General features: G+C 26.1%; 2 protein-coding genes across 4 annotated transcripts in view; one reads left to right on the top strand and one right to left on the bottom strand.

The window, feature by feature from the left end:
- LOC105847729 (uncharacterized) overlaps nucleotides 1-19503 on the top strand; it is a 137054-nt gene that overhangs the window by 84140 nt on the left and 33411 nt on the right. The window lies entirely within an intron of this gene.
- On the bottom strand, nucleotides 11297-11961 carry LOC136091403 (uncharacterized). Its single transcript, XM_065818921.1, has 2 exons — nucleotides 11657-11961; nucleotides 11297-11559 (listed from the first exon to the last, which is right to left on the bottom strand). The coding sequence occupies exons 1-2, from the start codon at nucleotides 11865-11867 to the stop codon at nucleotides 11360-11362; spliced, it is 411 nt and encodes a 136-aa protein (XP_065674993.1). The 5' UTR covers nucleotides 11868-11961; the 3' UTR covers nucleotides 11297-11359.

Genomic DNA, 19503 nt, shown 5'->3' with positions numbered 1-19503 from the left:
TCAAAAATTTGCCCAAGTCAGCAAACTCAATTAAAAGGATAGTGGTGAGTTACAGCTTAAATATTAGACAGTTAATTTCCAAAGAAATTTATCAATATAAAGCTTTGGGAACACGATTTTCTCTGAGCTTTGATGAATGGACCTCTACAACAAATAAAAGATACATGAATATTAATGTGCATATCCCAAATAAGCACTGGAGTTTGGGTCTTATTCGTGTATATGGGTCTATGAATGCTAAGAAATGTATCGATGTTTTAAAAAAGAGAGGCACAGATTCTAAAGGAGCATAATGTTAATATTGATACAGACATTGTTGCTATTTTAGCGGATGGTCAAAATGTAATGGTTCGTGTGGGAAAAATTATTGAGGCTGAACACCAGTTGTGTTTAGTCCATGGAATTCACCTTGCAGTTCATGATTTTCTTTATAAAAAAAGTTCTACGCCAATGTCCGACACCGAAGCACCATTGAAGGAAACTCAAGATATTGTTGATGAAACAGATGATCACGAAGATGAAGAAAATATCGACGAGGAAATGGGATTAGGCTTTCTTCCCCCAACAAATGATGGGATAGCAAATATGGATTTACTCACCAATGAACAAAATATCAATGAACTAGTGAAAAAAACCCGTAAGGTAGTTGTTCTTTTTAAACGATCCCCGACAAAAAATAATGCAGTCTTGCAAAAATATGTCAAAGAAGAGAAAGGCAGCGAGCTTTTGCTCATTTTGGATTGCAAAACAAGATGGAACTCTCTTCTATCGATGTTAGAGCGTTTCCTTGCTTTAAAAACATGTATACAGAAAGCTTTAATTGACTTAAACCACCCAGTTTCCTTAAACGAAAGTGATTTTGTGGTTCTTTTGGAAATAATAGAAGTACCTGTCAAATTAGCAGTAGATGCGTTATGCAGAAGAGATGCTAATCTATGCACTGCAGATCCAGTACTTATATTTTTATTCCAGCAGATTGCTCAAAAACAATCTCCCTTTGCTAATAAAATGTTCCGAGCTTATAAAAACAAGAATGGAAAAAAGACGATGTGAAGAAATTTCTGGTGTTTTAAAATACCTTCAAAATCCAAAATATGATGCTGTGAATGATGAAACAAATGTCTGCAAAATTTTTGGAGTTCCTCCTAAACCCTTATTAGGAAGCAGATAAAAAAACTTATTGAGAGACTAGCTGCTTTTAAAAATGATAATTTAGAAAAATCAAGTATCGATGTTGATGAAAATATAATGGCTGTCGTTAGAAATGAAGAATCACAAGTTCGAGCCTCCCTGTCTTTAAGAGAAAAGTTACAAGAGCAAATTGCACAAAGCATGAAAGCCATTCAACCAGAAACACAAACTTCAAATTTAATGTCAATCATAAAGAAAGAAATGCATCTGTTTGAAAATGGTGGAAACCGGGGGCATAATTTGGAATTAGTATACCAATATTTGTTATCTATTCCACCGAGAAGCATCGAACCTGAGCGGGCTTTTTCTGCAGCTGGGTATTTGGGAAGTAAAATAAGGAGTAGGCTAAATGACCAAACCTTAAATGCTCTTCTATTCCTCCGGGCATATTTTCAGACAAAAAAAGAAAGTTTGTAAATAAAATATGCATTTAATATGAATTGTTTTTTTGTTTTACATTTATTATTTAGCTACCATTTATTTATAAATATAAAATAAAGATTTTCTTTAATTTTTGTCTCTCAATATTAACAAACAACTTATTATGTTATTTTTTACAAAGTAGCTTGTTGCTACAGCAGCTACATCGGTAGGCAAATTTAAGAAAATTTATGTTTACAAATTTATTTTGAAATTTTGATTGTTTAGTTACTTTAGTCAAATACACTTTAAATGTTCAAATGTTATTTACATATCCAATTATTTGATGAAGGTTATTCTGTAAAGTCTGTTATCTTAAAACATAATATGGAAGGTACCGTATATATATTTCTGCATTATTTTAAGATCTTTATATACACCTGCTGCCTGTTACACAATTAAAACAATTTAAGGCGCCATAGAAAATTAATTTAAGTCATTAAGGCATAATGAAATTAAATAAAAAATTGATAACATCAAAAAGTATATTCATATATGCAGTATTAAGTTCTGTTTTTTAGCAAATATCTCACATTATATAAAATCCCGGGATCCCAGGATTTTATTTACTTCAATCCCGAAATCCCGGGATCGTAATTCATGCCCGGGATTGCAATCCCTACTTCTGATACATTTATTCCAAAAACTTTATAAATTCGATTTATTTTACTGTCAGTTTTTAAACTGACTTTTCCTAAAAGGTTTCCACATATTCTACATATTCTGGATAGTTTTTGTTGGTGATTACTCGGCATATTTTACGGAGTTTTTTCGTGAAACCTACCCAATTTAAAAACATATGTTCTAATAAAAAAATGACTGGTAATAGCGACTATTTTTTTTGAAAAGATAAAAAGAAGCATTGTTAACAACTTACCAAAATCTTACAAAAATTTCAGTTCTCCTAAAATATAAATGAATAAAATGTGTTAACTTCGCTAAAAACAAAGCTTTGTTGATCCCAGTAAAGCAATTTTACTACTTTAAATTCTAATAATTACAATACTCAATCAAGTTCATTTGTGATCAATTTTGCTTTATTTACAAGATCAAGTTTACCAACAACAAAAAAACACAAGCAAACGGGCAAATTGGTAAGCACTGTATAATGAAAGTTTAACACAGTTAATCAAAATAATGATATTTATATATTTGCAGCTAACGCATGCGCATAATAGAATCCCAAGTTTTAATTACATACATACATACATACCACTGATCTCAAAATATAACATATTATATTTTAAGATCAGTGATACATACATACATACATACATTTACATACCTTTGGCTCATATCATAACTAAGGCTGTCAACGGGTACCCGGGCAAACGTCACGGTTTGTCACGTTATTCTTGGTTCGTCTTGGTTCATAACCGCACCAAATTTTGAGTGAGGTTATTCAAATCGGAACGTCGCGTTATTCCTGGAACGTAACGTGTCAATCGGGACAATTTTTTTAAAAGTGTGGTAACATCTTGGTTCAATCGGGACAAAAGTTGCTGCCACGTAATGTCACATAACGTTATTTTTTTAAACCGGGACGCCGCAGCTTAGATAAAATAAACTCGTACTGTCTCGTATTGTCGTCTCTAATGTCTCCATTTAGTTAACGGCATGAGTAAATTTAGTTATCGAAAAGCTGTTAACGCCAAAATCTAACCATGCGATACCCTTCTGTAAAACTGCTTTTAGAGGAATTTTCTATTAAATTAGGAAAACGCTTTTGCTCTTGCAACGGTACCGTTGCTTTAATTTCTTTTCCTTAAGTCACGGAAGTGAGCTCTGATTGGTTGATTTATAAAGTAAGTTATCGAAGTCTGATTGGTTGATTTATGATATCACAGCTACGAAGTTTGATTGGTTGATTTTTAAAATGATGCTAGACACATTGGTAAACTCATAAAACTCATAAAGTTACAGTAGTGAAAACGTTGAATTACATAAGTTGACATAAGTTGCAAATTTATTATAAGTTAATTGCAAACTTAACATTTATTCATACTGTACATATGAAAAATGGAGGCTATCAATTCAGCATTTTTTTATTTAAATTAAAAATTTGACTCATTTGCATCACTGCAAAATTTTACAAAGGAATATGAAAATCAGAATTTTGTTCAATTATGGAAAAGAGATTCCAGAAAAATATTAGCAACTAAAAAAAGACTTTCAAAAGAGGTCAAAGAATTTTTTGTTTATTATGAAGTAAAGTACTGCTGCATTCAAGGTTGCATTAGTTTAAGTCTAAAAGTCGAAGACTAGTTTTTTGCGTCGTAAGTTGTATTATTCTTAAGACTAGGTCTATAACTTTTTGGTAAATTTTTGGTATCTCCAGTTTCCAATATAATTAACAGATAACTTTGGTTTGAAAGCAACTGAAAAGTCATTGGTTTTATTTAATTTTTGAAAAAGGTGACCCTTGATTACACACTAGCTCCATATATCAGTGAACTTTATTTTTCTTCAAATAATATCAACCTGGGTCTCAATAGAACCAGAATTTTATAGTGATTTCAAAATTCATAATCTTTTCTACTGAAACATTTTAAAGAAAAATATTGCAAGCAAAATGTCATAAAAAACGACATTTTCAATTTTTAGTTAAAAATTGTTGCTTTTTGTACATAAAATTTAAGCAATTCATTTTTATTTGAAACCATTTTTATTTCTGAAATCTCTATGAAATTCTTGTATAAACAAAGTGGATTCTTTTCCACTTCTCAACAAAAAAACATTTTATAGCCTAATAATTTACCTAAACTTAATATTGATAAAGTAGAAATGAAAAAAAGATTCCGTTTTAAAGTTCCTAGGTATTTGTCTTGACGAAAATATGACATGGAAAACTCATATCGATAATTTAAAACAACTCTGCTACTCATTTATTCATAGCTATATAAACTATGCAAATATTGCCTGGGGAAGTATAGGTAAAAGTAAGTTGCAACGTCTTTACCGCTATGAGAAACATGCCATGCGAAAATATATTTTTTAAATCGTTTTTCAAACACAAAACTTTTATTCAAAAATACGAATTTATTAAAAGAATTTATAAATTATGAACTTAACTTGTATAATACTTTTTGTTTTACGTTTTGTTGTATCAACGACCCATTATTAAATGTTTTAAAAAAGCTATTTACCTTTAAAGTAAAAAATAAATATAGTTTGCGAAATAATTATTTAAAAGAACCCTTTTCTCAAACAAAGTTTAATCGATTTTGAATAGATTATCGAGCACCTTATCTCTGGAATAAAATTATCCAGCCTAATATAGATTCATCTATCTCTTGTTCTGTTTTTAAAGACAAGTTAAAGAATATTATTTTTTCAACGGATAATATATTGAAATATTTTTGAGATATCATTTTAACCATTTATTATTTCAAACCTTTTGAATTGTTATTTTGTTATAAACTACCTGTGTAATTTTATATTATATTTATATTGTAATTTTTATATGGTTCTGGCGACAAGATCGATATGATCTTTTTCCAGATTCGATGTGTAAATGCTTATATTACACGACATGTAAACAACGTAAACTAAAAAAAAAAAAAAAAATTATTTAAGTAAATTAATTAGTAATTAGTTAAATATAAAGATTTTTTTAACTAACTACCTGTATATTGATTTAAAATGTTATCAAAATAATTAGTGAGATGGTACCGTTATGTTAACAAAAAATATAAAGCAACGATATGTTTTTAATGAGAATATTTAAATCAACAGTTCCACAAATTTAAGTATCTACCAATCAGATTTCGCTGCCTTGACTTGATAAATCAACCAATCAAACTTCACTACCGTGACTTTAAGAAAAGAAATTGAATCTGTGAATGTTAAAAGGCTGGAAGTCCAATGATGTAAACTTAACGAGGGTTAACTGCATTAACCCTCGTTGAGGAACGCTCATTAATTTTTCTTTATTTTTCCAACCCCTTTTGAAAATTCAAAAACTTATTTTATTATTTTTATTTTTTAATATTTATTAGTTTTTCATTTAAAAAAAAGTACATTTGTCTTGTTCTGAGTTTTAAATTTTCTTCTAGTGTTTTTGTTTCCTGTTTTTAGTTTTTTAAAAATTACAACCCTCACATTTCTCAACCACACACCCCACCCCTCCTACGTTTATTAAGATTAGAAAAATCTCCAACCTACCTTTTAGGACCTGCCCACATGTTTATTGGGCAGGCGTATATGTATGTTGGATAACCATGTTATAACATTTAATGGGTTTGAGTATTTATAAAGCAAAATATTGATTAATTGAACAACTACATAAATACATACATATATATTACATGAATATATACATACATATATGGAATATTAAAACTGATATCAGCAATCATATTTTCCAAATTTTCTTATAAATTAATCTTTAACTCCTGAATACTTTTAAAAATTTATTCACAACATGTCTAGACAAATCAACCAACCGAATTGTATAAAATTTCGAGAATTATTAACAGAAATTGATTGGAATCTTTTAACTGAGTGCAATGATGCTAATGATGCATACAACTTATTTTTACGGTTGTTTTCTAAACAATGCGAAAGATCCTTTCCAAAAATTAAAAAAACAACTAATTCCAAAAACTTTAATAATCCGTTGATGACAAATGGTCTTAGAAAATCATCCAGAAAAAAACAAAGGTTGTATAAAAACCTTTAAAAAAATAAAACTTATGACAATGAAATTAAATACATAAAGTATATAAATTATTTTGAAAGAATAAAAAAGCAAATAAAAAAAATTATTATTCTAACCTCTTTAGAACATTCAATTGGAAATAGTAAAAAGACATGGAAAGTAATAAAAGAAGTTACAGGGAAAAAACGATTACAAAAAAACACCACTATTCCAAATAGATTCAAGCTAACCTTGAACAAACAAATATTTGATAAGAAAGAAATAGCTAAAAACTTCAACAAGTTTTTTTCTATAAACATAGGAAAAAAATTAGCAGCAGATATAACTCCTGGAAATAAAACATTCCAATCCTGTTTAAAAAAAACACACTATGTAATGGATGAGTCGGAACTGTCTCTAAATGAACTTCAGGCATCCTTTAATGCGCCTAAAATAAATAAAAGTGCCGGGTTTGATGATAATAATGTTAATGTTCTTAAAGCTGTTTTTGATGTTATTAAATTACCTCTTTTGTTTATCTTCAATCTTTCAATAACAACTGGTATTTTTCCTTGTCAATTAAAAAATAGCAAGAGTAGTCCCTGTATACAAAAATGGCGACAATTCTATACCATCTAACTACAGACCTATATCTATCCTTTCTTGTTTTTTAAAGTTACTTGAGCGTATTATGTATAACAGATTGCATAGTTATCTTGCAAAACATAATATTTTATACAGCAAACAGTTTGGTTTCCGAAAAGGGCATTCAACAGATCATGCAATAACTGATTTAGCCAGCCAAATTCTAGAGATAGGTTTTGCTAAAAAAAGTTATACTCTCGGCTTGTTCATAGACTTGTCAAAAGCCTTTGACACTTTTGATCATAAAATTCTCTTGTACAAACTAGAAACATATGGAGTAATAAATAGCAACTAAAATGGCTGCAAAGTTACCTTAAAAATAGAAAACAAGGAGTATCTTATGATTTATCGTGTACAAAGTTAGAAACAATAAGCTGCGGAGTTCCTCAAGGCTCTATTCTTGGACCCTTACTATTTCTGGTTTACGTAAATGATATTTATCTATCTTCAAACATGCTTAATTTTGTTCTTTTTGCTGATGACACTAATATTTTTTATACTCTTTCCAATATAAAAACAATTTTCTTTACAGTAAATCGTGAGCTGGAAAACCTAGATGACTAGTTTAAATCAAACAAACTCTCTTTCAATATCAGTAAAACTAAGTACATTTTATTTCATCATCAATCTAAATCCGATGACTAGCCTTTGCAACTTCCTCAGCTAATAATCAATAACAATATAGTAAACAGAGCTTCATCACTTAAAATTTTAGGAATAATATTTGATGAGCATCTTAATTGGTAAAATCATATTATGATAGTTGAAAACAAAATTTCTAAAACTATAGGCATTATGCATAAAACAAAATACCTACGAATTAAAAAATGTTTAAAACAAAAACAAAATACCAGCTAAGTAAAAATTATTTAATAGATTTATACTACTCTTTTATCCATAGCTACATAGTACATTTTATCATAGCTACATGTTGTTAATATTACTCGAGCAAGTACTTGCCGTTAAGCGTTAAAAAATATATATATTAAGCAAAAACAAGCCAGTAGAACTATATGTAATGTGCATAAATACACCCCCCACTCCAAGCCGTTATTCCGGGAAATAAAAGCTCTTAATGTCTGTGAGTTAAACGTGTTCCAAAACTTGTTATTCATGTTTAAATATCAAAATGACATGCTTCCAAAATCCTTTAATAACCGATTTCTAAAAATTAATCATAAATACTTAACGAGGTGCTCTATCCATAATTTCAATTTACCAATATGAAATTAAAATTATGGATTCTATATGAAATTGAGTAATCAGATGTTTTAAGTCAACTCTTAAAACATCTGATTGCTCGATTATAGAGGGCCTCGTCTGTGGAATATAGTTCTTAATGAAAATATGAAAAGTATAAATTCAATAAATTGTTTAAAAAAAAAAGTTAAACAGAATTTGATTGAATTAAAAGACACAAACAAATATTTGTATTTTTAAATGAAAAAAATCTTGTAATATTTATTAATGTATGTATTTATTTAACTTTTACAATTTATATTCGTATTCTTGTTGTAATTTTGTTTTAACTTGTTTTATATAACGAGTATTTGTAAATTTATATTATAAGAACTTTGTAAAAAATATTTTACGCTTACTATAGGGGCTTGATGACTTCTGTCTTCTGCTTGCTCCTGTCGTTATTAATTTTTATTTACTTTTTTTAATTTAAATTTTATTGATAAAATTTGTACAAGATCGTTGTAAAATGTTTATAAATGAAGAAATGTTTCTATAATATATATGTATATATATATACCAAAATAAGTTTCAAAAGAAAGACTTCAACTTTTTAGTCATTACTATCAAAGAGTTTCTTATATCGGCAACGGTAGAGATAATGAATATATATATATATATATATATATATATATATATATATATATATATATATATATATATATATATATATATATATATATATATATATATAGTCATTACTATATATATATATATATATATATATATATATATATATATATATATATATATATATATATATATATATATATATATATATATATATATATATATATAGTATATATATATATGTATATATATATATATATATATATATATATATATATATATATATATATATATATATATATATATATATATTAGTCATTACTATCAAAAAGTTTCTAAAATCGGCAACGGTAGAGATAATGAATACATATATATATATATATATATATATATATATATATATATATATATATATATATATATATATATATATATATATATATATATATATATATATATATATATATATATATATATATATATATATATATATATATATATATATATATATATATATATATTAGCTTCTATGTAAGTCTTATAAAACAGTTAACAATATTAACTTTATTTCAGGCACATGGTAAAGGGTATTTTATAAAAAGCACATATGGTAAAATCTTAATGCTGTGGCCAAGGTAGCAGCATGGATTTTTCCAACCCTCTCTAATAATTATTTTATAAAAATATGATCTTAAAAAGTAAAATTTTTAATTAAACATATCAAGTGCTACTTAAAAGAAACAGTTTTGATATTTCCAACTTTTTTTTGCCTTTCCAAACTTTATTTTGAATTACGCAATCATGCACTGTATGATTGCATCATACCGCTATATTATATGTACACAGTCTTGTATTACAGGACTGTAGCAACAAAACATGGATTGGGTGGCAATAAAGTTTTCTATATGCTCTAAGACAAAGCCCTGTAGAGGATATATAAAACTTTCTCTGTTATAATCATACCAAGCACAATTGAAGAATTTGGCCACAATATTTTAAAAAAAATATTTTGTGTGTGTGTAGCACTTTATATTAAACATGATTTAAGAGTTATTTTAAGATGTTTTTGAGATATTGCTTTTTTTTTGTTTTTTGTTTTTTTGAGAATATTATTATAATTAAAAAGTTGAGTAACATTTCTTCAATGTTTAAAGATTCATTTTACCTTAAGAAAAGTTCATTTTCAAAAGTAAACGAATTTTCGAATATTAGTTGTCAATTTCTTAAACAGAAAGAACATAGTACAAGGTAGACAGTGAAATAACTCATTTTGAAGTTAATTTACAGTTTAAACAGTATGAGAATAAAACCTCCATTTTGGTGCAATAAAGATAATTGTGATTTCTTAAAATAAGTCAATAAAATTACTCAGTTTTAATATTTTGATTTGCTTGCAAAAATCAAAGAGAATAAATTAAAGAGAAAATGTTTAATCCATAAGAGTGAAGGAGCATAAACATAAAGTTTAAAAAAAAAGAAACCAAGTGTTAAGCAGATACAAATTCATTGATTTTTTTGTATTATAGCGTAATTAAATTAAATTTAGAGAATTTATCAGCAGCAATTATTTAAAAAATCACCTGCTGCGATTTACCAATTAAACAAAATCATTGTCTGTTGGCATCGCAACGTTTAGATACACTGAGAAAAACAGCACGAAAGCTAGTTAACGGAGCTGGCTAACGGAGGAATATTAACTAAAAGAATTATAGGAGCGGTTAATAAACGAAAGGAATTAAGAATACAATTTACTTTCCTCCGTTTTAAAACCGGCCAATTAGAGTTTTTTTCGTAACGGACACTCATTATATATTATATATTTTATATATATATATATATATATATATATATATATATATATATATATATATATATATATATATATATATATATATATATACACACATATATATATATAAATATATATATATATATATATATATATATATATATATATATATATATATATATATATATATATATATATATATATATATATATATATATATATATATATATATATATATATATATATATATATATATATATATATATATATATATATATATATATATATTATATCAGGTTAAAACATTAAAAGAAAAATACAAATAGAAAATTCTCATACAAGTATTATATATACACATAATTGCAAGTATTTTAGAATTGTAAAAAGTTTACAAAATGTTACTTATCTCTATTAAAATAAAAAAATTATATATTTATATATTAAAATTATAAACTCTATATAAAAATATAAATATAAAAATTCTAAATAAATTCTTAAAGCATAGTTTACACAACACTAAGGAAAAACTTCTGTCGACAAAAAAAGTATTAATAAGATCAAATGTTACTTTAGATTTAGAACTGTTAATGCTAAAACTATTTTGAAGAAATAAACAACTACAAGTTATATTTTAAAGCAACCTAGAATACCTTTCTACACTATAAATGTATAACACAAAAAACCATTTATGGTAAAAACTATACAAAAATTTCAACATTTGTTAATTATGTTACAAAACATATTTTCCCCAACTTTGTCATTCCCCGTAAAAATGCGTTTTTTATTAACAGCTTTTATTATAATTTGACAAATTTTTTATTCTTGCAGAGTAGTTTCAATATTCTGAGATCTCATTCTTGGGCTCCTTATTTGTCGACGGAGTGAGGAACTGAAAGATGTGAAGAGTTTGATCCAAAAGATGGAAAACCAACTTCTTCATCAAATTCAAACTCTGAATTTGCAGGAGATGGTAAATGATTTGGATTTAAATTTGCAACGCTTGACATAGCAGAATTACAGCGACTTCGAAAAGGAGTAGCAAACCGACTAACAGTTCTACTAACGCCTATATAAATAAAATTATAAAAATTTTTTGTCAACTATAATATCAGCTCTATAATCATAAACTATCAATTTAGTTACATGACTAAAAAAAAACTTACCTGGAGTATTAAAACGTGAAGAAATTACTGAGGAGACATACATTTTTCGTCCATTAGTTACACCAGTTCGATTTAAAGTAAAGGCACCTCCACCAGCACCTGATGATGTTAATAATGATGTAGAAGACTGCATTGAAGCTGATTCTACCATAAATACCATAGGGTTATTGGATCCAAGACATTCCTGACGAGATAGAATATAGGTTGTCATTGGTTCAGACTTTCCTTCATTGAAACTTGGCCACGTCTTTCAAAATCGTACATATCAAGTGTGCCAGCTTGTTGCAAAAGTCTACATAAAATGAAAGGACATGTAGTAATCAAAATATGTATCAGACCCTGTCATTTAAACAAAATTATAATTTTTTTTGATTTCTAGTGTGTTAAAATTTGAATTCTAATTCAAATTTTAACACACTATTAATAGAATGAGAAAAGCATATAACTATTTTTATAAATCAATATTTATCCTTTTTGCTTTTTTTTACTGAAACTTATTCTTTTGTGGAAACTTGCCTCCATTTCACCAATTGTTTGTTTTTTTAAAAAGAAAGATAATTAGAATCAAAAAAATACTTTCATTTCAACAGTATACATAACATCATGTCAAACATGCAGAATCATTTAACATGATCAAATAAAAGAAAATAATAATAATATCCATTCTATTAAATTAATATATTATCTAAAAATGAAATTTTTTATGAAACCATTTATAAAAACCTAAATATAATATAGAATAGAAAAAAAAATTGAAAAACTGTAAAGAGAAAAAACCGTTTTGTTTCGATCGTTTGTTAACTCAAAAAACAATTTTGATAAAATCATATTACAGTTTTGGCAAAATTATTCACTTCATAAAAATTATAAACGCAGCCCTTAAATCTTCTGCACAAAATAAACTTTTCAAAGATCTTACACCACAAAAACACCACCTTTCAAAGATCTAACCACACAACTGTCACAGCTCAAGATTATTCTTTAGAAGTATAAGGCGTCAATGAAATCAGATTAAAAATGGTTTCAGATTGAAAATTTTTTCAGATCTTTGCATTACCTCTGGTCATTATGGTTTTTTAATATCTCTAGAAGACTTATAGTTAAAAAGTTGCTTCACAACACTTTTCCTAACTTGGACTGGTAATTTTTCTTCTTGTACTAGAGGTAACTACTCAATGATCATGATTCTAAGAATGTTGTTTTATAATTTTAATGCATGCTTGGGTAGCATCAGATCTTTTAGTTTCGTGATAATCTGTTTCCTTAATTGCATTTAAACTTCAAGAGCTATACTTGCAAAAAGATTTTAAAAATCTTTTAAAAACTTCAACAAATTCAGCAAAAACATTAATACATGCCAACTTCCTAGAAGAAAATTTTATTTATGATTAGGTGTTGTTTGCTGTTATTTTTACTGATACATTTGTCACATGACAGCATCTATATCATCTATATCAACCAAATATCATTGCAATGATGCACATTTTGGTTTAAAAATAAAGTTTTCAAAGTAAAGATTTAAAAGCAAAAAAAAGTTAACTATAAAATCTGATATAGTATCAAAATTTTTTCAAATATTATTGTGTAAAAACTATAAACATTTTATTATTTTATCTCATTACACTATTGAAGATTTGATTATCATAAGAAAATATTTTATTAACATAAGAAAATAGTCATTACACCATTAAAGAATTTATTATCATAAGAAAAAAGTCATGCATAATGCTTTAGCTCAAGTGTTACAGACCACGAGTCATGTCACATCAAAAAATGCACCTTTTTTTACGTTATATTAACATTTTTTTAGATTTCATTTTGTGAACTTTGTTAAACTGCCAATCTTTTAAGAAGTAAACTTAACCTTATAGTTAGACTATTCTTTTAATGATAAAAATTTTGAGCTTACAATTCAACGCTGCAAATTATTGACATATCCAACTCTTGACAAGTTGGTTTTTTATCTGATTTAAAAAGAAACTGATCCATCATCTCCATTATGCCTAATTTCAGCTAGATAGATTGAAACAACTTGGTGATCAAGATGTTGCAAATGATTATGTAGATTTTGTGGTATCACCAAAAAAAATGATACTAAACTCTCAAAATCAATCTATTGCTGAAGAATCTATTTCAAATATCTTTCAATCTCCTGTAAGACAACAATCTTCATTCATACAAAAGACAACTATCGTCAGTTATACAATATAGTCTATCTGAAAACATTCCCATAAAAGACAATAAACTATAAATGTTCTGATTATTGTAATTAGTAATAATATAATTATCAAATAAAAATAATAACAAAATAATTATTAAACAACAATAGTTAACACGCATTAGCATAAAATATTATAATGTTGATACGACCTAGTGACACTAACTTATTGCTAAAGAAGTTATTTAGATAATATATTTATCAAAAATTAAATATATCTTCAGAAATTACTTTCTCATTTAATCACTGTTAATTTATACAATAAAATATCGAACTATACGAGTGAAAGAAAGAATATATGTACATCTCACTTCCTCCATATATATTTAAGTCAGTTGATGTATGAAACTACACTGTGACTAGGGCCATATTAGTCAATTTATGTACAAATTGATTATTATTATTGTATGAAACTTTAAAAAATACAAATAATATATAAATATAGTTATAATTAACTGAGAATAATAGTTAAAACATATAAAATAACTTTCAGATACATCAAAACACTAAATACAAAAATATGTTCTCTTAAAACACTAAAAGCATTAAAATCCAAAAACTCTGCAGCGTTATTGAGAATCATTCTCTTTAACCTTTGTTAGCCGCACCTTGAATTACGAGGAATTGATCATCCACGGCTCTGCATCAACATATTGTGATAGCAACAAATTAAATACTTAAACACTTTTTTGTATTAGCATTTTTGTGGGTTGTTTACTTGTATGCACATACAAATAATAAAATTTAATTATTATTATTTGATATTTCAAAGAAATATCAAATAATAATAATTAAAATTTATACATATTAATATGCATTCATTAGATAACTATAAGCAACTATAAAAATTAATATTGTATTTTAATAATGAAAAAAAATTTTTGAGGATAGGGGGAGGGACCAAATTTGTTGCATAATTTAAGAGGAGGGGGGAGGTCAGTGAAATGTGTCGATTTGTTACTGGAGGAGAGGAGGATAGGGGACCAAAATTGTCAAAAATTGCATAACATAATTTATGGATAACCATAACAAATACCACTTAAAAACAAAATTTTAATTTATTCTAGTGTTAAAAACTAAAAAAAAACAAAGCCCTCCATTATTCCCAAAAAAACCACCCTCGTTTATGGAACTAAAAAATTTATTTTTAACAAATGCAAAAACAAACACAAATAATTAATAAAGTTTTTAATACATTACAAATACAAATATGATAATACAGCATATTATTACCAAATACTAATGTGTATTTGACCCCAACTCTATATAAAAACCTGCACAAAACCCTGCTATGGACAATTTTTAATCTAAAACCACTGTTAAAAATTAAAAGCTTTGAAATGCCACATGATAGTAGTAATATTAAAATAAGTAAATATTGTAAATAATTTACAGATAATTAGGATAGCATCTAGTGATGGTTAGAATCTAGGTTAGAATCTAGTGATGGCTGAAGTCTCAGGTTAGAATCGAATGTAAAACATTTAGGAGCTTTATAGTATAAAATCATTTTATATTGCAAAATAAAAAAAAAACTTATTTTTTTCTATTTTTTTTTGTATATACAAATTATTATATTTAAATATGTAAGCTTTATAAGTGCAATTAACAATAACATGAGCATAATTTATACTCACAATAAAGACTCATGAATTTTTGTTTCAGAATATAAATGATTTTATTTATATAGTCCTTGAAATTTTATAACCTAAAAATTGACTTTAAAAAATATAACCACTCTGATACTGACCAGCTTACATATATATTATGAATTGGTTCATGCGGCTGAATATAAAACTTTAAAATTGGATTTACTTAGCATAAATTATACTTTTTAAATATGTGTAAATATAATAATTTTATTATGTAAATATAAAATAGTCCTTGTTAAGAAACATCATGCTATCACATTTTAGATACAAAATGGTGATTTTATATAAGGTAAGTAATTTACATTATTGCAAGCAAAATTGTTATTTCACAGATTTTGCAAAAATTTCAAGAGCTGAATTGTAAATAGTACTATTACATATATAGTGTTGAATGCTTTTTACTGGTATTTTGAATATGTTCAATAATAGAAACTTGTATAATGATTGCATTTTTTTCTTCTCTTTTTTGTTTTGCGCTGAAAGGAGGTAAAATTTGTGATTAAAAACCAACCTTTTTGGCTTAAGTTAATTAAGACCTCGTACTTTTTTGGGACAAAGATGAAATATCAAAGGTCTGACCTTGAGTTATTAATGATAATTATGAACCTTAAGTAGATCCATCATCTACTTAAGGTTCGTAATTTTTTTTTAATTCAACGTTAATTATATTTGTTAGTTTTTTTTCATAAATGTTTTAAACCAGTTACGTCTAGCAAGCCTTCTTTAAACGATGTTGCTATATTGTTTTTTTAAAGTCAACTGGTAAGCTAATAAAGTTAAGGCATAAAAACAATTCTTCATTGCCTATGATTAGAAATAGATAACAGAAAAAAGGGTTTTCGAACAATTTTTCAACTTACTTTCTTGTTGATTGAAGAACCCTTATTATTGGCAAATGTATTAAATGTTGTCCTAGAAACATACAGTTATTCACTATTTTCTTTCTTCGAAATATCAATATTGTTGTTGACAACACCTCTTTACTGCAACCTTTTTTGGTTGTTTTTCTTTTTGTTTTTGTTTTGTGTGTGTGAATATGTTTGTAAAAGCTTAATAAAATAAATGTATTTCCAGAAGAAAAAAAAGCTAAAAATATTTGGAGTATTACAAATTATATTTGCTAACTATATTTAAAATTAGCAACCTTAAATTCCTTTGAAACATTTTGTTTTTTTGTCTCATTTAAATTTAGTTTCAAAGTGTTTATATAAATTTATTGAAAAAACAAGGAACTTGGTGATATGACAAACCTGTCTTCTTCTCGTCCTTGCCATCTTTATATGTGTATTTTAAACACAAAACTGTAAATATTTAAAAATTATAAATGAATTAAAAAGAAAAAAATTTCAAATGAAATTATGTTATTCGTATACAAGTAAAAAATAAATATTCCCAATATGCAGCACTTCCTCAACACTAATAGATTCTATCATTATAAAAAGTTAATGTGTTATCTTGTAATACGCTATTGCACAGTGTTAGATTAGAAAAGTTATGATCAGGTTATATTATTAACCAATTGCTAGCTTGTCATGATTTACGTTTGGATATACAATCTAACTTTTTTTTTCAACTTTAAGTTTCACCATTGCTGGATCATCAGGAAGCAATGGTGAAACTTAAAGTTAAAGAAAAAAGTTAGATAAGTGTTTTTTTACTAATTTATATTGCTCTGTTCTTTAAGAACATTGACCACTCTATTTGTAAAATACACTAACATAATTTAATATATATGTATATATTATATATTTATATATATATATATATATATATATATATATAGAGAGAGAGAGAGAGGAGGGAGAGGGAGACAGAGAGAGAGAGAGAGAGAGAGAGAGGAGAGAGAGAGAGGAGAGAGAGAGAGGAGAGAGAGAGAGAGAGGAGAGAGAGAGGAGCGAGAGAGAGAGGCTTCAGCAGGAATGTTGGGTCGCCTTCACACCCGTGCAAATCAGTTCAACTGGCAAAATAAAGCCCATGCAGAATATCAATTTTTGGTTAAAATAAAGTTAAATATTTTTATGTTTTTTTTTGTATTCTTTAAAAAATTTCTCTAATGCTGTAATTTTGTAAAACTGTTTGTTTTACTAGTTAAAAAAGGAAACTATTTCATTCAGGATGTGCTAAAAAAAATTATGAAAATTTTTTTTTGAATATTCTAATGTAAAAATGAAAAATAAAAATCGAACAGGCTATTTCAAACAGCTTTAACTGCTCTGTATTGTTCTGTGTTATGTTAAAAGATGAATAAATAAATGGTATGTTAAAAAGCAGGCAAATTATGCATGTGATGCAAAAGAATTTAACATAATAGTCCGGGTTTTCAGTATTCTTTGGAAATTTGTAAACTTAAACAATAAGAACTGTTAGGTAATGAAGACAATTTCTTTTTTGTATAATCACACATTTTGCTTAATTGATTGATAAACTAGTTTGTCATACTTTAAATATATTTAAATATTGCTTTACATATAAAATCAATTACAAGTTCATAAAGAGTATAATAGTAAATTGAATGGAAATGATAGTAAGAATTAAAATTTTAGTCTAAATAGTTGAAAAGCAATTGTAAAAGAATAGAACTTTTGGTTCAAGGTTTATTTAAAAAAGATTTCAAAATAATTGTCACCATATCTTATAGCTTAGAGATATCACTGTTAAATTTTTAAAATTTTATTTAATTTACATCGAAAAATGAATCAACTAAAGTAGCGCAATGTTATATTTTATTCCATTATTTTAATAAGACAAAATATTAATACTCAAATAGATGTTGCAAAATTGCTATGTTCATTGCAAAATTTTTTAAGCAAACATCAAGATGCTTGAATAAGGAAATGTGATGGTTGTATTTTTACCATTTTATTTGTTGCTTGCAAATTATTGGCTTGACTATATCTGGAATAAACTTAACCAAAATCTGATTATACAACTGAAATAATTGGAGAATGAAAGAATAAAGTCTGAATAAAAATCAAGAAACAAAACTAAAACAAAAGCAGAATAACAAAAACTCACCAAGTAGGGCAAACAGGTTTAACTTCGAAAAAAATCTCAACAAGTATCCAACTATTTGAGTTTAATCAGAGATTCTACAAATAAAATAAGGGGGTGGAGGTGAAATCCTTAAAAAAATCCAACTGGCTTCAAATAAAGAAAAAAAAGATCCTTAAAATTAAAATTTACCCGACTGAATTGTGTCAAATACCCAACTAGCCGACTAAATTTGTGAAAAAAAACCGACTGAGTTTAATTATCAAAGTCTTTTTAAATAATTTTTCACTCTCCTACTTGTTAATAAAGCGGTTGTAGAAATTTTTTTATACAATAACATTTTTATTCACAAAGAAAAAGATAATGAACTTTTATATGAATGAATGAACTTTATATATAATATAGCTAAGATCAATCATTTTTATTAAATAACTATATATGCCTAACAGTTGTTTTATTGTTATTTTATTGAAACGATTGGTTATATTTTAACATTTGAATATTGTTTTTTATTTATTATTTAATTAATTACTAACTTTTTAAATAAAAATTAAATATAAAAATTATTTCAAAAAAAATGTAAGGTTTTTTTTTTTTTTTTGCAAGTTGTTTTTCTGTCTTTTTATTGCTAAAAAACATTGTTTTTATATACCTGGCATAAAAAATCAACAAAATAAAGTTTCAGAATAAAAAAAAATTTCCATCAAAACATAATAATTTTAATTTTTAAAAAAAGCCTGTACAAGACTATCTAATGCCTGTGCAGCCTGCAAAGACGGGTTTAGACAAGCTATTTATAGCTTCTTCACTCATTTACTCCTACCGATATATATATTTATATATATATATATATATATATATATATATATATATATATATATATATATATATATAGATCTTTTGAACATACAATGAATGTACCTGTGTGCACATATATATATATATATATATATATATATATATATATATATATATATATATATATA

The sequence above is a fragment of the Hydra vulgaris genome, chromosome 15, assembly GCF_038396675.1.
Source record: "Hydra vulgaris chromosome 15, alternate assembly HydraT2T_AEP".
Classification (NCBI taxonomy): Eukaryota; Metazoa; Cnidaria; class Hydrozoa; order Anthoathecata; family Hydridae; genus Hydra; species Hydra vulgaris.
Note: the sequence above shows the minus strand (reverse complement) of the source record. Positions and strands in the feature narration are given on the sequence as shown.

What these genes read in the sequence shown, in the direction of transcription:
- LOC136091403 (XM_065818921.1), bottom strand. Translation starts at nt 11,867, where the DNA reads ATGACAACCTATATTCTATCTCGTCAGGAATGTCTTGGATCCAATAAC. An exon ending in TTCACGTTTTAATACTCCAG is followed by an intron (nt 11,560 to 11,656) that starts GTAAGTTTTTTT and finishes TTATTTATATAG; the next exon opens with GCGTTAGTAGAACTGTTAGT.